The sequence below is a fragment of the Psammomys obesus genome, unplaced genomic scaffold (genome assembly GCF_907164565.1).
Source record: "Psammomys obesus unplaced genomic scaffold, mPsaObe1.curated_primary_1811, whole genome shotgun sequence".
In the NCBI taxonomy this organism is placed as follows: domain Eukaryota; kingdom Metazoa; phylum Chordata; class Mammalia; order Rodentia; family Muridae; genus Psammomys; species Psammomys obesus.
This window is the reverse complement of record NW_026596091.1, coordinates 734628-751648: the sequence shown is the minus strand read 5'-3', so window position 1 is coordinate 751648 and position 17021 is coordinate 734628. Positions and strand designations below refer to the sequence as shown.

Genomic DNA, 17021 nt, shown 5'->3' with positions numbered 1-17021 from the left:
GAAAGTGTCCCCATGGATTTACAATGGGGTTGGAAAATCTCCAATGAGGAAGTTACAGAGTAAGCACATTAACATTCTAGTACAAAGCATTGCTCATGGGTTTGTGGGATCTGGTTATAAACCTACCACACTGTCCCTGATGTAAAAGTATAGCACATGCAATATAGTATGTAATACTTGGTAATTTGTTACTGTAAACCACCCAGCCATGTTTCACCACAGCCTCCCAGTGTTTATTTTTTACTACACTGAGGCCATCCTGAATGATGGTCTATGCCATCTGGGTTTATATAAATATACCCTGTGCTGTTGCAAAGCAATGAATTGCCTGGAGACATGAACAGACCTTGTCTCACTATAAGCAACACAATAATAATGCTGCTCTAGCATGACTCATAGACAATGGCTCTATATTTGCAGGGCTCCTACATAAAATTGCAAGCTGCTTCAAAATTATCTGTTGTGAGGAGCCTAACAGGCTGCCTGGACATCTGGAGCTTCATAGGAAATCTGAATGTGAAACCAGATTTTGGAGGTTCAGAAAAGTACACTGTATAAAACAGATTTCTAATTCTTTTTGCATTCTTCCTACAGTGCCTCAAACTACTGGCTCTTTACATGGTTTCTTTTTTTTTTTTTTTTTTTTATTTATCGTATTTTGTTTTGTGTTTCTTATTTTTTATTTAAAACGGGCTTACAGTCTAGGCTGGCCTTGAACTTATGATGATCATTCTGCTTTAGTCTCCTAAATGCTAAGATTACCAGCTTGCATCACCACAATGCCTTACATGGTTTCTGGGGGTGAAAAAACTGTCCTTGTCTGAGGTCTATGGCCTAAGATTTTTCAAAAATATATAAAAGGAAAACTAAGGAACAAAAATACACAGTTGCCACTTATGGTAGTATTCTGCTGGTGGCAACAGGAGCCACTATATTAGCTGTCTTTCACATTGATCACAACTGATGGCTACTCTGAAAGCTACTCTTCCCATACTTTGGAGATATGGATAAATAGTTGCCAGGACACTGGCAATGTTGTCTAGTGGCTGAGTGAAGGAACTTCTTGCCTTACAGGCATCCATTATGAGTTCTTATCCAAACTTAGCTATTCTTTAAAAGATACCAATCATTGTATAGGGACCCAACTTGACGGCCACATTTTAACTTTGATTAAATGTCCAAATGGAGTTTGGTGATGGCACATGCCCCTAGTACTCAGGAGGTAGAAGCAGGCATATCTCTGAGTGTGAGGCCAGCCTGGTCTAGAGATAATTCCAGGACAGCCAGGGATACTTGGAGAAACTGTCTCAGAAAAACAAAGAATTAATTAATTAAAAATAAAGTCCATGTGGTTACATTCAGAGATACTAGAGGTTAAAGTTTAACCCCAAAAAGGAAGACACTTTAATCCATATAGACACTTAGCTGTGTATACGAAGAGAGGTTATTCATCTTTGTGCTTCCAGAAGCCAAGTTGGGGGGATAATCTAAGTTCATGTAATTGATGGACTGAAAGCTGCTGGCATATTTACGCTTTTCAGAAAACCAATAAAAGAACATTTATTGCATATTTGCACACAGGTATAAAAAGGCTGGTATAGACCCAGACTGACTTTATGCTGCTACTGTCACTCTGAACTCTGCTCAACACATATGCAAGAAATGTGAACAACTCACCTTTTAAGGAATTAGCACACATAATCAAGGCATTATAGATGTGTTCAGGTGTTAGCCCAGAAAAGGAATTATTCCTAATTTCCAAAGCTTAGGATGATTTAGGGCATCATGTATCCAGTTTATTTCAGGATCTGAACTAAGATGAAAAGAAAATGTAGGCAAATATAAAACAGTATTACTGACAGTTAAAGAGACACCCAATAGGTTGTGTAATTTGGCTAAGGTTACAAACTGTTATCCCGCAGCAAATCCCAGATGAGAACTTTCAGCTGGATCCAGAGGCCACATTTACCATATCCTGCCTGTCAGTGTGGCCACTGAACCAACAGTAATAGTGGACATGACCTCCTGCAACTAAGCAAGTAAGTTTAAATCCTGTCAAAGGTAGTTGCTAACTTATCTCTTAATAATTAAAAATATTTAAAATGTGCCACGTAACCCTAAGAGGTTAAAAGGTAGAAGCAACAATGTAAGTGGGCTGGAGTGATGGCTCAGAGGTTAAGAGCACTTGCTGTTCTTCCAAAGGTCCTGAGTTCAATTCCCAGCAACCACATAATGGCTCCACCCATCTATTATGGGATCTGGTGCCCTCTTCTGGCATGCAGGCAGAACACTGTATACATAATAAATTAATCAGTTAATTAAAAAAAAAAACCAATATAAATAGTAATATCTGCTACATTCTCATAGCAAGGATTTTCTGCCCTTCCTCTTATTTTGTGATTTTTGGTATGTAGGTATTTTGAAGAACATCTCTGTGTAGGGAAATAAAGGAGAAAAGGGAGCAGCCCCACATTTGAACAGTAATGGTAATGAGGCATCATGCTTTGGTATTAGCAGCCACACCCAGCCACCCACAACACCAGGCTTCAACTGTAGACCTACTGGTTTCCAAGGAGATAGTAAAGGCCCCACCTTAGGAAGAAGGAGGGAAGAGAGGCTACAAATCTCAGCAGTATAGTCTAAGCACCATTACACAGAAACAATTTGAACATCTCAGAGCTAAAACTAAGAAAAGCTTTCTTTTTTAACGTTTGAGTCCTTCTTCCACAAAAGATTGAAAAATTAATTTTCATTAAAAAATGATTTTAATTCTTCCTAAAGGAATACAGATTTGAATGAAATACATTCATTCCATAAACACATTAGCAGCAAAACCTTCCCAGCAGAGTCCTCCACTCAAGCCAAGGTTGTGCCCTTGAGCAGGAAGGCATGTTCCATCAATCCTGTCAACTTCAGGATCTGTCTGCTTCTTGCCAAAAGCTGGTTATACCTGCTCACAGGGACCTGAAAACAGACCCCATATGAGGACTAGTAAGCCTTCTCTTCTGCCAAATCCTTTGATATCCTCTATACTTAGCTGGTAAGGACCTTCAGCAAGGAGGATAACTGGGAAGGCCTGTGAAACCCACCAATGCATTTGGAACTACTTGCTGCTTTCAGCTAGCAACATTTTAATGGTTTTCATAAAGTAAACCTACATAAACAAACCATTCCCCTTCTTCCTTCTGTAGGCTGAAGTGCCAGTCTTGTCAGTTGAGTCCATGTGCACTTTCTGGTAGGCATTATGTGAACACTGTTAATTCCAGATCCTCTGAATGACTGAAGGCTTTCCTGAAGACAGAGACACAGCTAGAGCACAAAGTACGTGCTTGCGCACAGAGCCAGGTGGTTTCCATCAAAGGGGTTTTCTGGACCTCAGTCACTGTCTTCTGAACCATAACTACTTCTTTACCTTTGAATTCCTGCTGACACTGGGAAGCAGGCTCTAAACTTGAAGTGGCCATAAGTTAGGCAGGTGTTGCTTTTTAGGAATTAGTCATCCTAACACTTGCACTGCTGTTAAAAGTCTCTGTGAAATGCATACAATAGTGCTTAACATGTGGTCAACAGTGAGGATGGCTGGGGGTGGGGAGGAATGGAACAATGTGAAGTAACTCTGATTTGTTGGGACAAAAAGCCACTCTGACTCAGGCATAAGTGCATCTCCCAAATAAAAAAACATGTAAATAAAGAACAGATACCACAAGCTGGCCCTTTCCTTGCCACACATTACTTAAAAATAGAACAGACACATGCCTTATCTCCTATTCCATCCTAAAGAATCCATTTGGATACTCTTCTGTAAGTGCTGTAGCTATTCCCACTCAGTACACTTGGAACAGTGGGTTAGAAGGATCAGAGAGCATTTCATATCAAAACCACTGCAAGACAACACATTTACGGGCACTTAGTGTTCCCTGGGAAGTGAAGAAGTATGGATGCTAACTCACTGGTGTATGATGCTGTAGTGCTTCCTCCTCTAGATGTTGTGCTCAGTGCAGCCTTAAGCAACCTGTGTGCTCCTGAGATGACCAACTCCAAAATTCTTGGAGGAACTGTTATTACTCATTTGTTGCCTACTTGTAGTTTTTCTAGAACTATACACAACAAGAAAGACTGTTTGGGGAAATGTATGCCTTGAGCCAACCAAGAGGTCAGAGAAACACCAGCCCTGATGAACACCATATTCAAGAGTACTTGGGCTTCTCTACTATTCCATTTGGAAACCTCAACAAGCAGCTATTCAGCAGATCACAAAGTGGTTCACCACCAAGTGTTTACTCTTTTCCAAGGGTCAATCCCACCGACTTTTGAACTTGATACTGCCACTGACCTTAAGGCAGCTGCAATTAGGCTTGCTACACACAATTTAGATACTAGATTTCTTGTGAGTTTTGAGATGGAGGCAGAAGCAAACAATGCCACAAAGGCAACAATTGGAAAATTGTGTCTGGTGTCTGCATATTGCCAGTATGATATCCAACTTAACAATATGGTGTTTCATAGATGAAAAATTCTTCTATGGCTCACTTCTGCCAGGAGTTTGTGCAGAGATCTAGGCATTTATACACACTGAGGCCGACCTGAAGGAAAGACATGTTTCCGTATAAAGGCATTAAAGTTTGAGGGTCATGAGCGCCTCGGTCCAGGAAACTTTCTGAACTTTGTGCAAAGTTGCGAAACTCGCACAAGAGGAAACTAGGTGGCACATTCCAGGACTACAGATCAACCAAGGAAGGTCTATCAAGGCTGACCCTCCAAAAAGAGGAAGTGGAATCAGTGTCTACCGAGATGGCATCAAAGAAGCCTTTGGAGCAACAGATGAAGACATTAATGCTTCAAGGAGCCAGCTTTGAAGTGCGCCCTCAGAGAGAGGAAAAAAATTGACATCAACTCAATTAAGATGATTCAAAATCATAAATAAATATAAAAAAAAAACCACTGCAATAGGTTGGTTTTGTGTTTTCCCAATGCATGTTCCATCCAAAGCAGGTGCTTTTTCTTTTATTTATGTGTGGAGAGAGACTCATCTGTTGAGTAAATAGCACTGCTCATCCTACAGTCGTCTGTCCTCATGGAGTCTGTGACATCTTCTTCTTCTGAGTCATCATCCTCTTCCTCCTCCTGTGCTGAGGAACTGGAGGTGGGCCCTTTGCAGGTCTTCAGGTGGCGAGTGAGATGGTACTTGGTTAGGTAAGCCTTTGTACATTTTTCACAGACATAATCTCGTTTTCCTTCGTGAGAATTGAGATGCTTCTTCAAGTGGTTTGTTCTCAAGAACAGCTTATCACACTTTGGACACTTGATCTGGCGTTCTCTGAGAGGAACACAAGAACAATATATGCTATGGGAGTGCAAACAACAACGTAGGCACAAATACTCACTAATCTCAGGCCTTTAGGAATTTTTAGAACCAGACTGTGTTTCTCCTTCCAGAGTACTATGCAAACAGGACCACCCAGTATAGGTTTCTTTGACTGAGTATGAAACCTGTGAAGTTCACTCAAGTTGCACAAATACCTGTAGTTTGTTCCCTTCCATTAATACGAAGTATTTACAGTCTGCAACTGCCTTTCCTTGTTCTTAGTGTATATTCTGCTGGCTTTCAGTTTTATATTTTCACAAGCAAGATTCCATGAACATTTCTGTATTTGTATGTTTTTCTAATATTTTCAATATTTCTAGTATTGAGAAGATATATACAAAAGAAATACATACTTGAATCAAAAAAAGCACCCACATTCAAGGTCAAAAAGATGAGACCTCTGCTGTTTTCTATACACTAAGCAAGCACCCCACCAGAGAACTACATCTCGAACCTTGAAACAAATCATAAAATACCGTGTTCACCCCTGGGAGACCAAACTTGAAACTAACCAACAGGACAAGCTGCAGAAACTATAAAGACATGTGCTCTGATAAAAAGATCTAAGTAGAAGCATGACAGTAACCACAAACTATATAAAAAGCTGTTAGTTATAGAACTGATAGCAACTGGGGTTGTAACTCAGTGGTAGAATACTTGCCTAGCATGTGGAAAGCCTTGGTTTTGATTCATAGCACATATCATTACTGCCCACCCTCCAAAAAACATTAAACCTATATTTAAACCTTTGCAAAAGACAGATGTCAGAATGAAGGACAGACACTAATAGAGGCTGGAACAAAACTTGCCCCAAAATTACACTGATTATGTAGTATTCAGAAAGATGTAACATCCTTATCTGTCAGAGACATTTTGAACATTAGTATATCCCATGACTCCTACTGATATTAAAAGACCTCCAGGGGCTCAGGAGTCAAGAGTGTATTGTTCTTGCAGAGGACCTCACTTCAGTTCCCAGTACCCACTCTGAATGGCTTACAACTGCCTCTCAGCTCTACGAGATCTGAGGTTCTCCCTATTCTGACTACGGCACTCACGTGTACACAAACATACATATACACTTAATTTAAAATAAATCTTAAAGAATAATGAGGGTAAATTTAGCTGTGGAGGTATACTCCTATAATCCCACTTCAAGGCAGTGGGGAAAGATAAGAAAAAAGCAAGGCTGGGGCTCTAGTCCTGGCCAGTTATATTAGAATCCCTAAGGTGGGATCCTGACATCAGTTGATCTTAATATTCTCCCATGTGTGTATAACAGGCACTGTTATAGGCTGAGTCTTAAACCCCAAATTCCTATGTTGAAGTCCTAATCTCTAGAGTGAGGTGGGCTTTTTGGAACTGTGTTTAGACATAGTAGAGAATATGGAACCTGGAAATGTGTCTTAAAATAAAAGAAGAAACTGAAGCTCTTGTTCTTGCTTACATCCATCTCACCATATGTAAAAGGAACTTTTATTCAACTGTTTGAGTCATTGTCTCCAAGGATTATGGCCTCTGTGCTAACCTAAGCCTAGTCCTGGAAGCTTCTAGCCTTGGTACAATCTAACCTAGGCCTTGAATGTTTTCAGCCTCTGAGACTTACTGCTTAATAAGCTCATCCTTTATAGGTCTTTCTGAGCTCTCAGCTGTTCTGGCTCAAACTCCTCTGCCAACTGACTTATTCAAACTGGCTTTTCTCTCAGCCTCTGAATTGCTCTGCTTGGCCTCAAACTAACTCCCACACAATCTGCTCTCATCTCCTGGCTCCTTCTCACTCTCTGGCTCATTCTGTCTTCACCTATGTCTAGTTGTTCTCTCATTTAACCTCTCTCTGTAAAACTCTCCCAGTAAAGCTGCCGCCTCTTAAGTAGCTTCCCTTTCCTCTTCTCATGAGTTAGGTGTATCCTATTCTGTCAAATCTTCTCTAATTTGTCACTTTTTCTGCCACTCAATTAAGAATCATTTTCAAACATGGGTGCTTCCTTTTACAAACTAATTTTACCTTCATTTTTTGGGATTAAAGGCATGGACCACCATGTCTGGACCTGATATCTGCTCTATCAGGCAGGCCTTGAACTCAGATCTGCTTGCTCCTGTCTCCTGGATTAAAGGCATGTTTGTATTCCAGCCTAATCACACAGACCTAGAAGGTCTTTGGATGTAATCTCTTGTCAGAGAAGCCATGTTCTGAATTATAATTCCTATATACCACCTACCTTCCAACTATAAGGCTGGGGCTTAACAGTGTTATTTCCTCAAAGCTCTGGAGGAATAGGGCAGGGAGCTGGCTCATTCTGCCAACTGTCCAACTGCCAGCTTAATCACAGCTACTTCCTCCCCATGCGCTGCTGCTATTTACAGTGTTATGGGCATCTCATTCGAGCTCTCATACTGTACGACTTCTAGTAAATAATCAGATCAAATTTTCCAAAAATTGACATTATTAATGAAACTAAAAGATATGTCACCAAACATGACATCCCTTTCCTAAGTCTCTCGGCTTATACAACTAATATTGGTGAGCTGAACTCTTAAAAAATGCTAAACTGTTTCTCTATTAACCACAATTTCAACACACAGATACACCCTCAGCACAGAACTGCAGGCAGTGTATAAGGGAGCCAGATCTGTTCACAGCTCACCATTATTCTGAAAATTAAATTCAATTTTCTAGGTAGACCTTCAACAGGGACGTAGCTCAGTAGAGTACCTATCTAACATCCAGAGCCTGTGCTGGATCCCCAGTAGAGCATAAATGGTGGTGCACTAATATTATCTTATTATCATCCCTAACCACTGGTAAGTTAGTTCAAGGCCAGTCAGAGATACACATGAGATCTTATCTCAAAAAAGAGATTGTGGTACTGGGTCTGCTTCCCAGCACTCTTTCCAAAGTACTCTGTTTTCTAACAAAAAGAAACAGTGTTCTATGTTCTTTGCTTCTATGTTTCTGCCTATGGTGTCTTCACACTCTTGCCACCACCTAGAATATCATTCTAATTCCTTACCCTTCTCCATTTTCTCAATTCTAACTGATCTTAAGACTAAGCTCAAACTACGAGGAAGTGAGGACAGGACCCTGGCCTTAAGCTAGACGACTGCCCTATTATTTAGCTGTACTGCCAACCATTTATTTTGCTTTGTTTTGTTTTTTTGTTTTACAAGATGGGGTTTCTTTGTATAATATAGCCTTGGCTGTCCTAGATTTAGCTATGTAGACCAGGCTGGCCTTGAAATTTCAGAGATCCACCTGCCTCTGCCTCTGCCTCCCAAGTGCTGGAATTAAAGGAGTGCCCAGCCTGTAAGTTTGTCTTTATTTCTGTGTGCGAATGTTTTGCCTGCATGTATGTCTGTGCACTCCTTGCCTGCGTGGTGCCCAGAGTGGCCAGAGAGCATGCTGGATCCCCTGGGGCTAGAATCAGAGTTATAGACTGCTGGGACCCTTTCTGCGGGGGCTAGGAATCAAATGCAAGTCTTCTACACGAGTAATCAGTGCTCTTAACAACTGAACCACTTCTCTAGCACCCGCTTATTTTTGTTTTGACTGGCCTCTCACAATCTGTCTACCTCAGCCTCCTGAGTGGATGAGAGTATATTGCTATGTCAGGCTAAAGTTCTGATTTTCTATGATCTTCAACACCCAATGCAACACAGCATGGCAACTATTTACTTATTTGTTTCACTTCCTAAAATTGGAGCTCTTTGAAGATAATGACAGTGTCTTTCATCTCTATCTCTATCTCCTAACACAACACTGAGCATCAAAGATGTCATTTTAAAAACTTACTGATAAGTAAAATGTTTTAGAAACTTGGATAAAAATGAATACAAAGAATGTATAAAAATAAGAAAAGAAACAGAAAAGTGAAATCTTCCCACAATAAAGCCCTAGCACTGCTTGGTTTGTCTGGACACTAGACTGTACAGGCCCTAATGCAGATGCTCACTGACTACCTCAGGTTCAGGGAGGCACATACAATGGTTCACCACCAGCAGACAGCATCCTCACTGCAGGGTACTTACTGTGTGTGGATGAGCACATGCTGCTTGAGGTCCTGCCTCCGCATGAACAGCTTGTCACAGTAGTCACACTTGAGATTCTTCTCACCTGTGTGGATGACCATGTGTGACTCCAGGTGAGCCTTCTGGGTGAAAGACTTGTCACACAAAGTACACCTGTAATTCTTCTGACCTGCAAATTAAGACATCACACTGAGAATAAAATAATTACAGATTCTCAGACAAGCAAGCATGATTGGAGAAGTAGCCCAAGCAAGAATCAAGCAGAACTGAATCATGTGTGGCACTTCACTCTCTATGCTATCTAGCTAAAAACACTTTAAGCCATTCCATTTATAACCTAAACTAAAGCTGGGAAAGCCAGTAAGTCTGACCTCCTAAAACCTTAAAGTACATATATATCTGTAGCTGGCACAGCATACAAACTTTGAAGTGAACGAAACATTATGATATCAGTGCATACCTAATTTAAAAGAACTTGGGAGTCAGCCATGTAACAGAGTTGATAGAATGCTTGCCTAGCATACCTAAAGCCCTAGATTCAATTTCTAGCATCATATTAGCCAAGTATGGTGGTGTATGCTTCAGAGCCCAACACTTGGGAAGTAGACACAAGAGGGTTAAAAGTTCAAGATCATACTCAGCAAGTGTGAGGCTAGCCTGAGCTAATAAGACTCATTTCAAAAAAGAAAGTAATAACTCAAAAACTGTAGCACTTATCTACAAATCTATAACCCAACATTTCCACTGAATAATTTATATTTTTCTTTCTTTTTTTTAAAACACAATATGATCTCAGAAAGCAGAAATGAAATCAAATCCAAGTGTTTTTTTTTTTTTTAAATAGGTAAAGGCCTAGCAAATCTTTTTATTTATATATATATATAATGTATACAATGCTCTGTCTGCACACACACCTGCATACTACAGGAGGGCACTAGGTCTCATTATAGGTGGTTGTGAGCCACCATGTGGTTGCTGGGAATTGAACTCAGAACCTTTAGAAGAGCAGCCAGTGCTCTTAACCTCTGAGCCATCTCTCCAGCCCCCAAGGCCTAGCAAATCTTGTAAAAAACAAAAACAAACAAAATGAGGAGAGACGGGGAAGGGAGGAAGAAAAAAAGAAAGAAGAAAACTTTAGGGGAGTTTAGCTTCTGCAGGACAAACCGTCTCTGCTCAACTACCCATTTTTAATAAAATGGACTGAGGAAGAAACTTCCTTTTAATTATTTGTTCAACAAATGATTCAACCAAGAAAATTAAAACCTCACTGGTTATTTTGAAGCCTATCTGGGGAGGTCAGGGGAGAGCTGAACGACTGGAGAGATGGGCCAATGGTTAAAAGCAATGGCTCATTGGCTACTCTTGGCAGAGGATCTGGGTTTAGTTCCCAGCACCCTAAAGCAGCTCATAACCATCTGTAACTCAAATTCCAGCGATGGATGTCCTCTTTTGTCCTACACAGGCACTGCATACAAATGGGACACATATAGACAAAATAATCACATATAAAATACAAAAAAAAAAAAAAATCGTTTTTTAAAGAGCTTGTCTACATGGAGTTTAGAAACTACTGAAACTTCAAATACTGAAATCGGGCTCCTTCAAACTGCACAGTATGACTCCTTAAAAGTGAAATACCTTTGTAACTGGTAGTAACACCCTTAGAGGCCTTAGGTTTCCACCTCACAAAGCTTAGCACTCAATGCTATCCCACAGCTACCTAGACACTTACTACGACATATTACAACTCTACCTCCAATAATTTCTTTCTGCCCAGTCTTCAGAGCTGCAATTTCTAACTAATATAAAAACTCCATGCCAATGGTTCCATACTAATATAAAAACTCCATGCCAATGGTTCAATACTGCTTACCTGTATGTATTTTGAGGTGTGTCCGTAGGTTGCTTGGATCACTAAAAGCTTTGCTACAAAAATCACACTTGTGGGGCTTCATACCCATATGACCCATAAAATGAACGTGGAGTTTGGAAGGAGAGATAAAAGCCTGGGGGCACATTGAACACTTCCACTTCCTTTCTTTGCTGTGGCTTGGCCCATGGCTGCTGCTGTGGCCCTGGCTAGGGAGATGGTTATGGATATGGCTGGTCAGATGAGCTTTGAACTCTAAATAGGAATTGCACTCCTTGCCACAGTTACAGAGGTGAACATCTGGGTGTTCAGGAACACCTTTAAAAAATTAAATCAATATCTCCCGTTACTTTAACTTCAAAATTATTCTTGAGATTAATAACTGACAATTACAATTCCCATTTCTACCAAAATGTCTAACTTGCTCACTACCTGTCAAATTAAGATGCCTTGTTCAGTGCCATAGTCCTATCATCTAAAATCGTGCACCAGGGCACAGAAAAAGCATAGAATTGATAAGAGTTCTTTTCCTAGAGAAACCATTTACATTTTGAAGTGCACAAAAACTCTTAACAGACCTGTGTCAAAGTGACACAGTGGAAAGAAAACAAAAACACATTAAATCAAACCCAAGGGACTTTGCTAACTTCTAAGAAGTTCAAAAAGAAGATCTGGGAATTTACAAGCCCCAATGCAAAGCCCTACAACAAAAGCTTGTTTATCTGAAACAGTAACACAAACCTCGTGAAGAACTACGATTTCTGTGGCCTCACACACAGCTAGGAGCTTGCTTTCATAAAGCTGCCACTGTAAAATCATTACCAAACTGTCTTCCTGGTCACTGATGATACTGTACTAGACTCATGTAAGAAATCTGACAGACTTACCAATTTGTTGAGCATAATCCCGACTATAATAGAAAAGCAGTTCATTTTCAGGAGGGATGTCTTGTGAGGTACAGAAATAGATTTTTCCATCATGGGGATAGGCCACCAAATTCTGTTCTTCACGGTTCCTACATAATCACATTTAACAGGTGCTCATGCTGATTGCAAACTTCTGGCCTCAATTTCCCTGTTTCAGCCTCTCAAATAGCTGTGCTACAGGTATATACCACCACACTTGGCCACAGATACTTTTTATTCAGTTCTATGGGTCAAACTAACGCTTTCCACATACTAATCCTGCAATCCTATCAATAAGCTACATCTCTTGTCCCTTGAGTACAGTAATTTTGACATACATACTCATCATGCCGTACCCTCTATAGAATATCCAATAGAAAAGCTTAGAAAGAACTATTTTCTCTATCATTTCTGTAACTCTACCCTCCTTATTAGGGATTATAAAGAAACATAATTCTTGCTTTAACTAATAGGTGGTTTTTCCTTATAGTCAGAAACGTCAGTGTGTTACTAGCTGCGAAACGAGTAAGTAGCAAGACATGGTCAACTCACATCTGTAATTCCAGCACTTGAGAAGCAGAGACAGGACTGGTTATAGGAGGGTTGCTCCAAGTTCCAGGCCAGCATGAAGTACATAATGAAATCCTTTCTCAAACCAAACAAATGATAAACAAAATGAAGTGTGCCTGTTTATTTTGACACAGGGTCCCAATCTGTTTTCAGACTGACCTAGAACTTGCTATATAGGCCAGAGCAGCCTAGAACTTGCAGACATGCTATCTCAGGCTCCCAAGTGCTAGACGCTGGGTATTTTAGGCCTGAGCCACAATGTCCATGAAGTCTTAAAAATTCTTTCCCATTGAACAACTAGCTGAATGGTAACAATCCCATTATCTAAAGTACTGTTACCTGGCTTTGCGCACAAACATCATCCAATTACACTCATTTTCATCAGCTGTAATGATGTAGAACTCTAGGACACCATTGTGGTATATCTGCCAACAGAAGTCAGGCATAAATGTTAAGTGAACTGAAATCCTTTCATTTATTCATCTAGTAAATGCTTGTTATTGCCCTTTTCACAAAAGAGAGCATTAGAAGTCTTTAGGTGCTGCTCCATGTACAAAATGACTTTCCTCTTGAGTGCCTTTGGCTAAAAATACAAAATACAGTCTACTTAGCTATCCATCTTTATCAACACTACCAGGCAGGTACAGTGGGAATGACTGCCCCCTAAGGGGCATTTTTCCAGTCAGACATCAAAATTACAATCCCCTATGATGCACTGCCTCACCACTTCAATTTTGCACCTATCATTCTTCAAGATTTTATATAAATGTTACTAGTATAGCTACTGATGTCAAAACCTTATATTCCCATTAGGTAACTAGAGACATAATTGTAGCTAGTTCTAAAGCTAGTTCCTACGCCAAATGATTGAGGAATGTTTAGTTAACTAAAAATAACTTTTAATTTGTAAACAAAGTCCATAGCCTTGGCAGCCATAAGAAATCAAAATGCATAAAGTGATTCAAATTGGGGCTGAGATAGCCTGGTGGTTAAGAGCACTAGCTACTCTTGCAGAGGCTCTCGGTATGGTTCCCAGCTCCCACATGGAAGTTCACAACTGTCTTTAACTCCAGTTCCAGGAGCCCTCTGACATCCTCTTCTGGCCTCCATAGATACTACACACATGCAGTACACATACATTTAGACAAAACACCCATACATATAAAGATAAATCTTTTCTAAAGACATCTAAATCATTGCATGAATTAATCTACAAAATGAAAACTATCCATTTATCCCCTATTCATTCAACAGCTGGAACACTGTTATACAACTTTTATATCAGCAATAAGAGAGAATGTAATACAAAATAAACAATGACAATGAATGCCCTCAGTCCTAGTGGATTTTTAAACTATCACAAAATAATGAAAACAGCCCAAAAAACTGTCATGCATGGTGGTGGCCTGGCATAATCCCAACATCTGGGAGGCTGAAGAGGAGTTTGAAGACAGCTTGAGCTACAGAAAAACAGCAGCAACCAAAAGCCAGAGAAGTGTCTTCAACACTGACCTTCCAAACATGGTTAACTGCCTTGTCTGTCCACTCTGCTACTTCCATGGAGTGGCTCTGCTGACCAATTAGAGGCCCGAAGCAAGTCCGCACAGGAATGGTTTCTGCAGTCCACACACCTATCAATGGAAGGACACCAACTACACAATGATTTAAACAACTAATAAGGGTATTGAGACAGGAGTTTAACCCACACAAAGAATCTCATATTCACTAAAGCTAACACTTCTGATGTGTGAACAATTCAGAGACAGCTAAGATGTGTAAGTCCTAGCTTACAGTAACTGACAAAAGTAGCCAACAAAATGGGCCACTGGGTAAAAGCACTAGTTACAAAAGCTTGATGTACATGAGTTCCCCCTGAGGAATTCCACTCCCAAAAGTTGTTCTTTGCCCTTCACCTGTGTATCATGTATCATGGCATGTGTGCACCTGTACTCACACACACTAGATATACACACAATAATAAAATTAAATTGAAATGTGGAAGGAAAATCAAATTCCTGCTGTATACACACAAAACCTATGTCCTAGCAAACATATTTTAGAATAAGCAAAAAAGAGACCAAAAAACATTTTATCAAAAACCAGCAATTTATATATATCAAGCTTCTAAACCCCCTTATGCTTAATGTACTGAATAAGCTATTTAGTGCTTTCAAGATTCATTACCAAGTTGAAGCTGAAGAATAAACCAATCTCATATTTTCAAAGGACTGGCACAGTAAACCTGTGTTTAAATCAGATATAGGCAAATTTGCCCTGGTAGTCTTGATTCCTTCCTGAGGATTACTACACAGGTACATTTTTCTAAAAGTCTGTATATCATCAGTTTATCAGATAAATTTTCCATGTTTTAGTGGAAAACAAAGACAAGTTTTGAGCAGCACAGTGGCTTGGTAGTTTTGAGTAGATGTCACAGCTGAGAACAAAAGTTGGCAAAGGCTCGGGCCAGGATTTGTGCTTCTATTTAATTCTGACTCTAAGGGGAGGCTTCCCACCTAAGTTTTCATGGACTTTACTGTTCTCACCATCAGAGAAGTCAACTATTCTCTAACATTAAAAACTTTATTCCAAAAATTCATAATTTTAAGCCACTGAATTTAAGATCAAATAATCACTAATTACACACATATACTTTTACAACTCCACTCCATAAAGGAGACTTGAGAGTTTGTGGTTTCTTCCAATATTCTTACCAACTTCTGTTCCCACAATGGACTGGCGGAGAACAAGCTGCTTCGGAAGGGATAGTCTTGCTCTGCTCTCTATTGGTGTGTCAGGAACAAAAGTCACTGGTCCATGATCAGGGCAGTCTGAGGGATAGGCTCGGTCACAAAGAGTGCACCCTATAAATAGCACATGTGAAAGACACAAATGCAAATGGGTGTACTTCACATAAGCTAAATTACCACTTGATACCAAATGCTAATTACTAAATATTAACCAGTTTTTTTTTTAAAAAAGGCCTTAGTGTAACACATAATATAAATTTGGACTGTTTTTTGTTTTGTTTTTTTAATTTTCAAAATAGTTTTGAAAGTCATCCTGGACTTGCTCTGTAATACCAGGCTAGTCTCAAACTCACAGAGATCCTCTTGCCTCTGCCTCTTGAGTGTGTGTGCACTCAAGGTGTGCAGCGCCACCATCACCCTGTTAATTTGAGACTTTCAAGACTAATACAGAGGAGGGGCTCCTTACTGACTGGCTTCTGTACCTTTGGACCTTTTTGTTCATTTATATTCAGACACTCTTCTGTACCCTTACCAGATGGTTTCATCCCACTGCCATAGCCATGACTACTACCCCTTACTTAGGTAATCCCTCTCTGAGCTCCATTAGATATCTCTGCTGAGCACCTTACACACTGAATCGATGTCTAAAATGGATTCATCACTCCCCTCTTCCCCAAAAAAAACACCAATCTATTCTCACCTTTCATCATACTGTTTATGTAGTCTCTCATGCAGAAAATCGAGCTTTCGCCTTAGCACCACCCCTTTCCACCTTACAGGTTACTAATGTCAGTTCCACAAATGTTCTACTTTCTTCATCTTAGTTACTTCTAATATAAGGTAAGAAAATAATCACCTTTCACGTAATTTCAGCACTATCTTCCTACAATAAATGCTTCTAACAAATCTAACAGCTCACAATGCAGTAGTTCCTACTTGTCTCCCCAAGTGACTGTTCCCTCAACCCCATTTTCTACTACAGTCATCTGAACCATTTACGACTCTGTTCACTCTAGGCACTTATAGGTGCCAACAGCTGTCTTCCCATCAATTGCCTACCATATTCCCTTTCCTTAGGCCTAAATTAACACATATCCTCTGTAACTAATTTGCCCTGACCTTTCCACAGCTTAGTTAGCTGTTATTCAAGCTCCTTAAGCACCATGAACTTAACCCCAAAGTTGCATTTTTACTGTTATTCTGTACTATAGTAGTCCATGTCTTGGCCATGCTTCCTATCAGGCTAAGGTTCCTCACAGTTTGTACTATCTTGATAGACTGCCATGACCCCTGCATCTGGCAGGGCACAACAGATAGTGAGCACATGAAAGTTTATGGATTAAGCACATATTGAAATTAAGAAATCTACCATATTTATTTATGTTTTCTACCTAATAAAAAAGAACTTTTATATGCCCAACTATAGTAATTTATACACTCTAAGACAAACCACTGAATATCAACCTACATTTTCCCATAGTTATAAAAGTGATCTAGCAACCTTTTTCTTCTGGCATATGCTGAAAAAGCACAATGTG

The 17021-nt window shown here is 39.9% G+C and overlaps 1 protein-coding gene across 10 annotated transcripts in view; it reads right to left on the bottom strand.

The window, feature by feature from the left end:
- Nucleotides 1-2746: 2746 nt before the first annotated feature.
- Prdm4 (PR/SET domain 4) overlaps nt 2747-17021 on the bottom strand; it is a 32276-nt gene continuing 18001 nt past the window's right edge. For 5 of the 10 annotated variants that reach the window (XM_055627984.1, XM_055627985.1, XM_055627983.1 and 2 more), the window contains 8 exons: nt 15448-15597; nt 14249-14388; nt 13076-13161; nt 12719-12811; nt 12149-12276; nt 11265-11579; nt 9392-9560; nt 2747-5317 (listed from right to left, as the gene is read on the bottom strand). In XM_055627984.1, the coding sequence (XP_055483959.1) occupies nt 5005-5317; nt 9392-9560; nt 11265-11579; nt 12149-12276; nt 12719-12811; nt 13076-13161; nt 14249-14388; nt 15448-15597 (1394 nt within the window). In that variant the 3' untranslated portion in view covers nt 2747-5004. The remainder of the gene's footprint in view (nt 5318-9391; nt 9561-11264; nt 11580-12148; nt 12277-12718; nt 12812-13075; nt 13162-14248; nt 14389-15447; nt 15598-17021) is intronic. The other 5 variants (XM_055627986.1, XM_055627991.1, XM_055627987.1 and 2 more) reach the window with 5 other exon arrangements.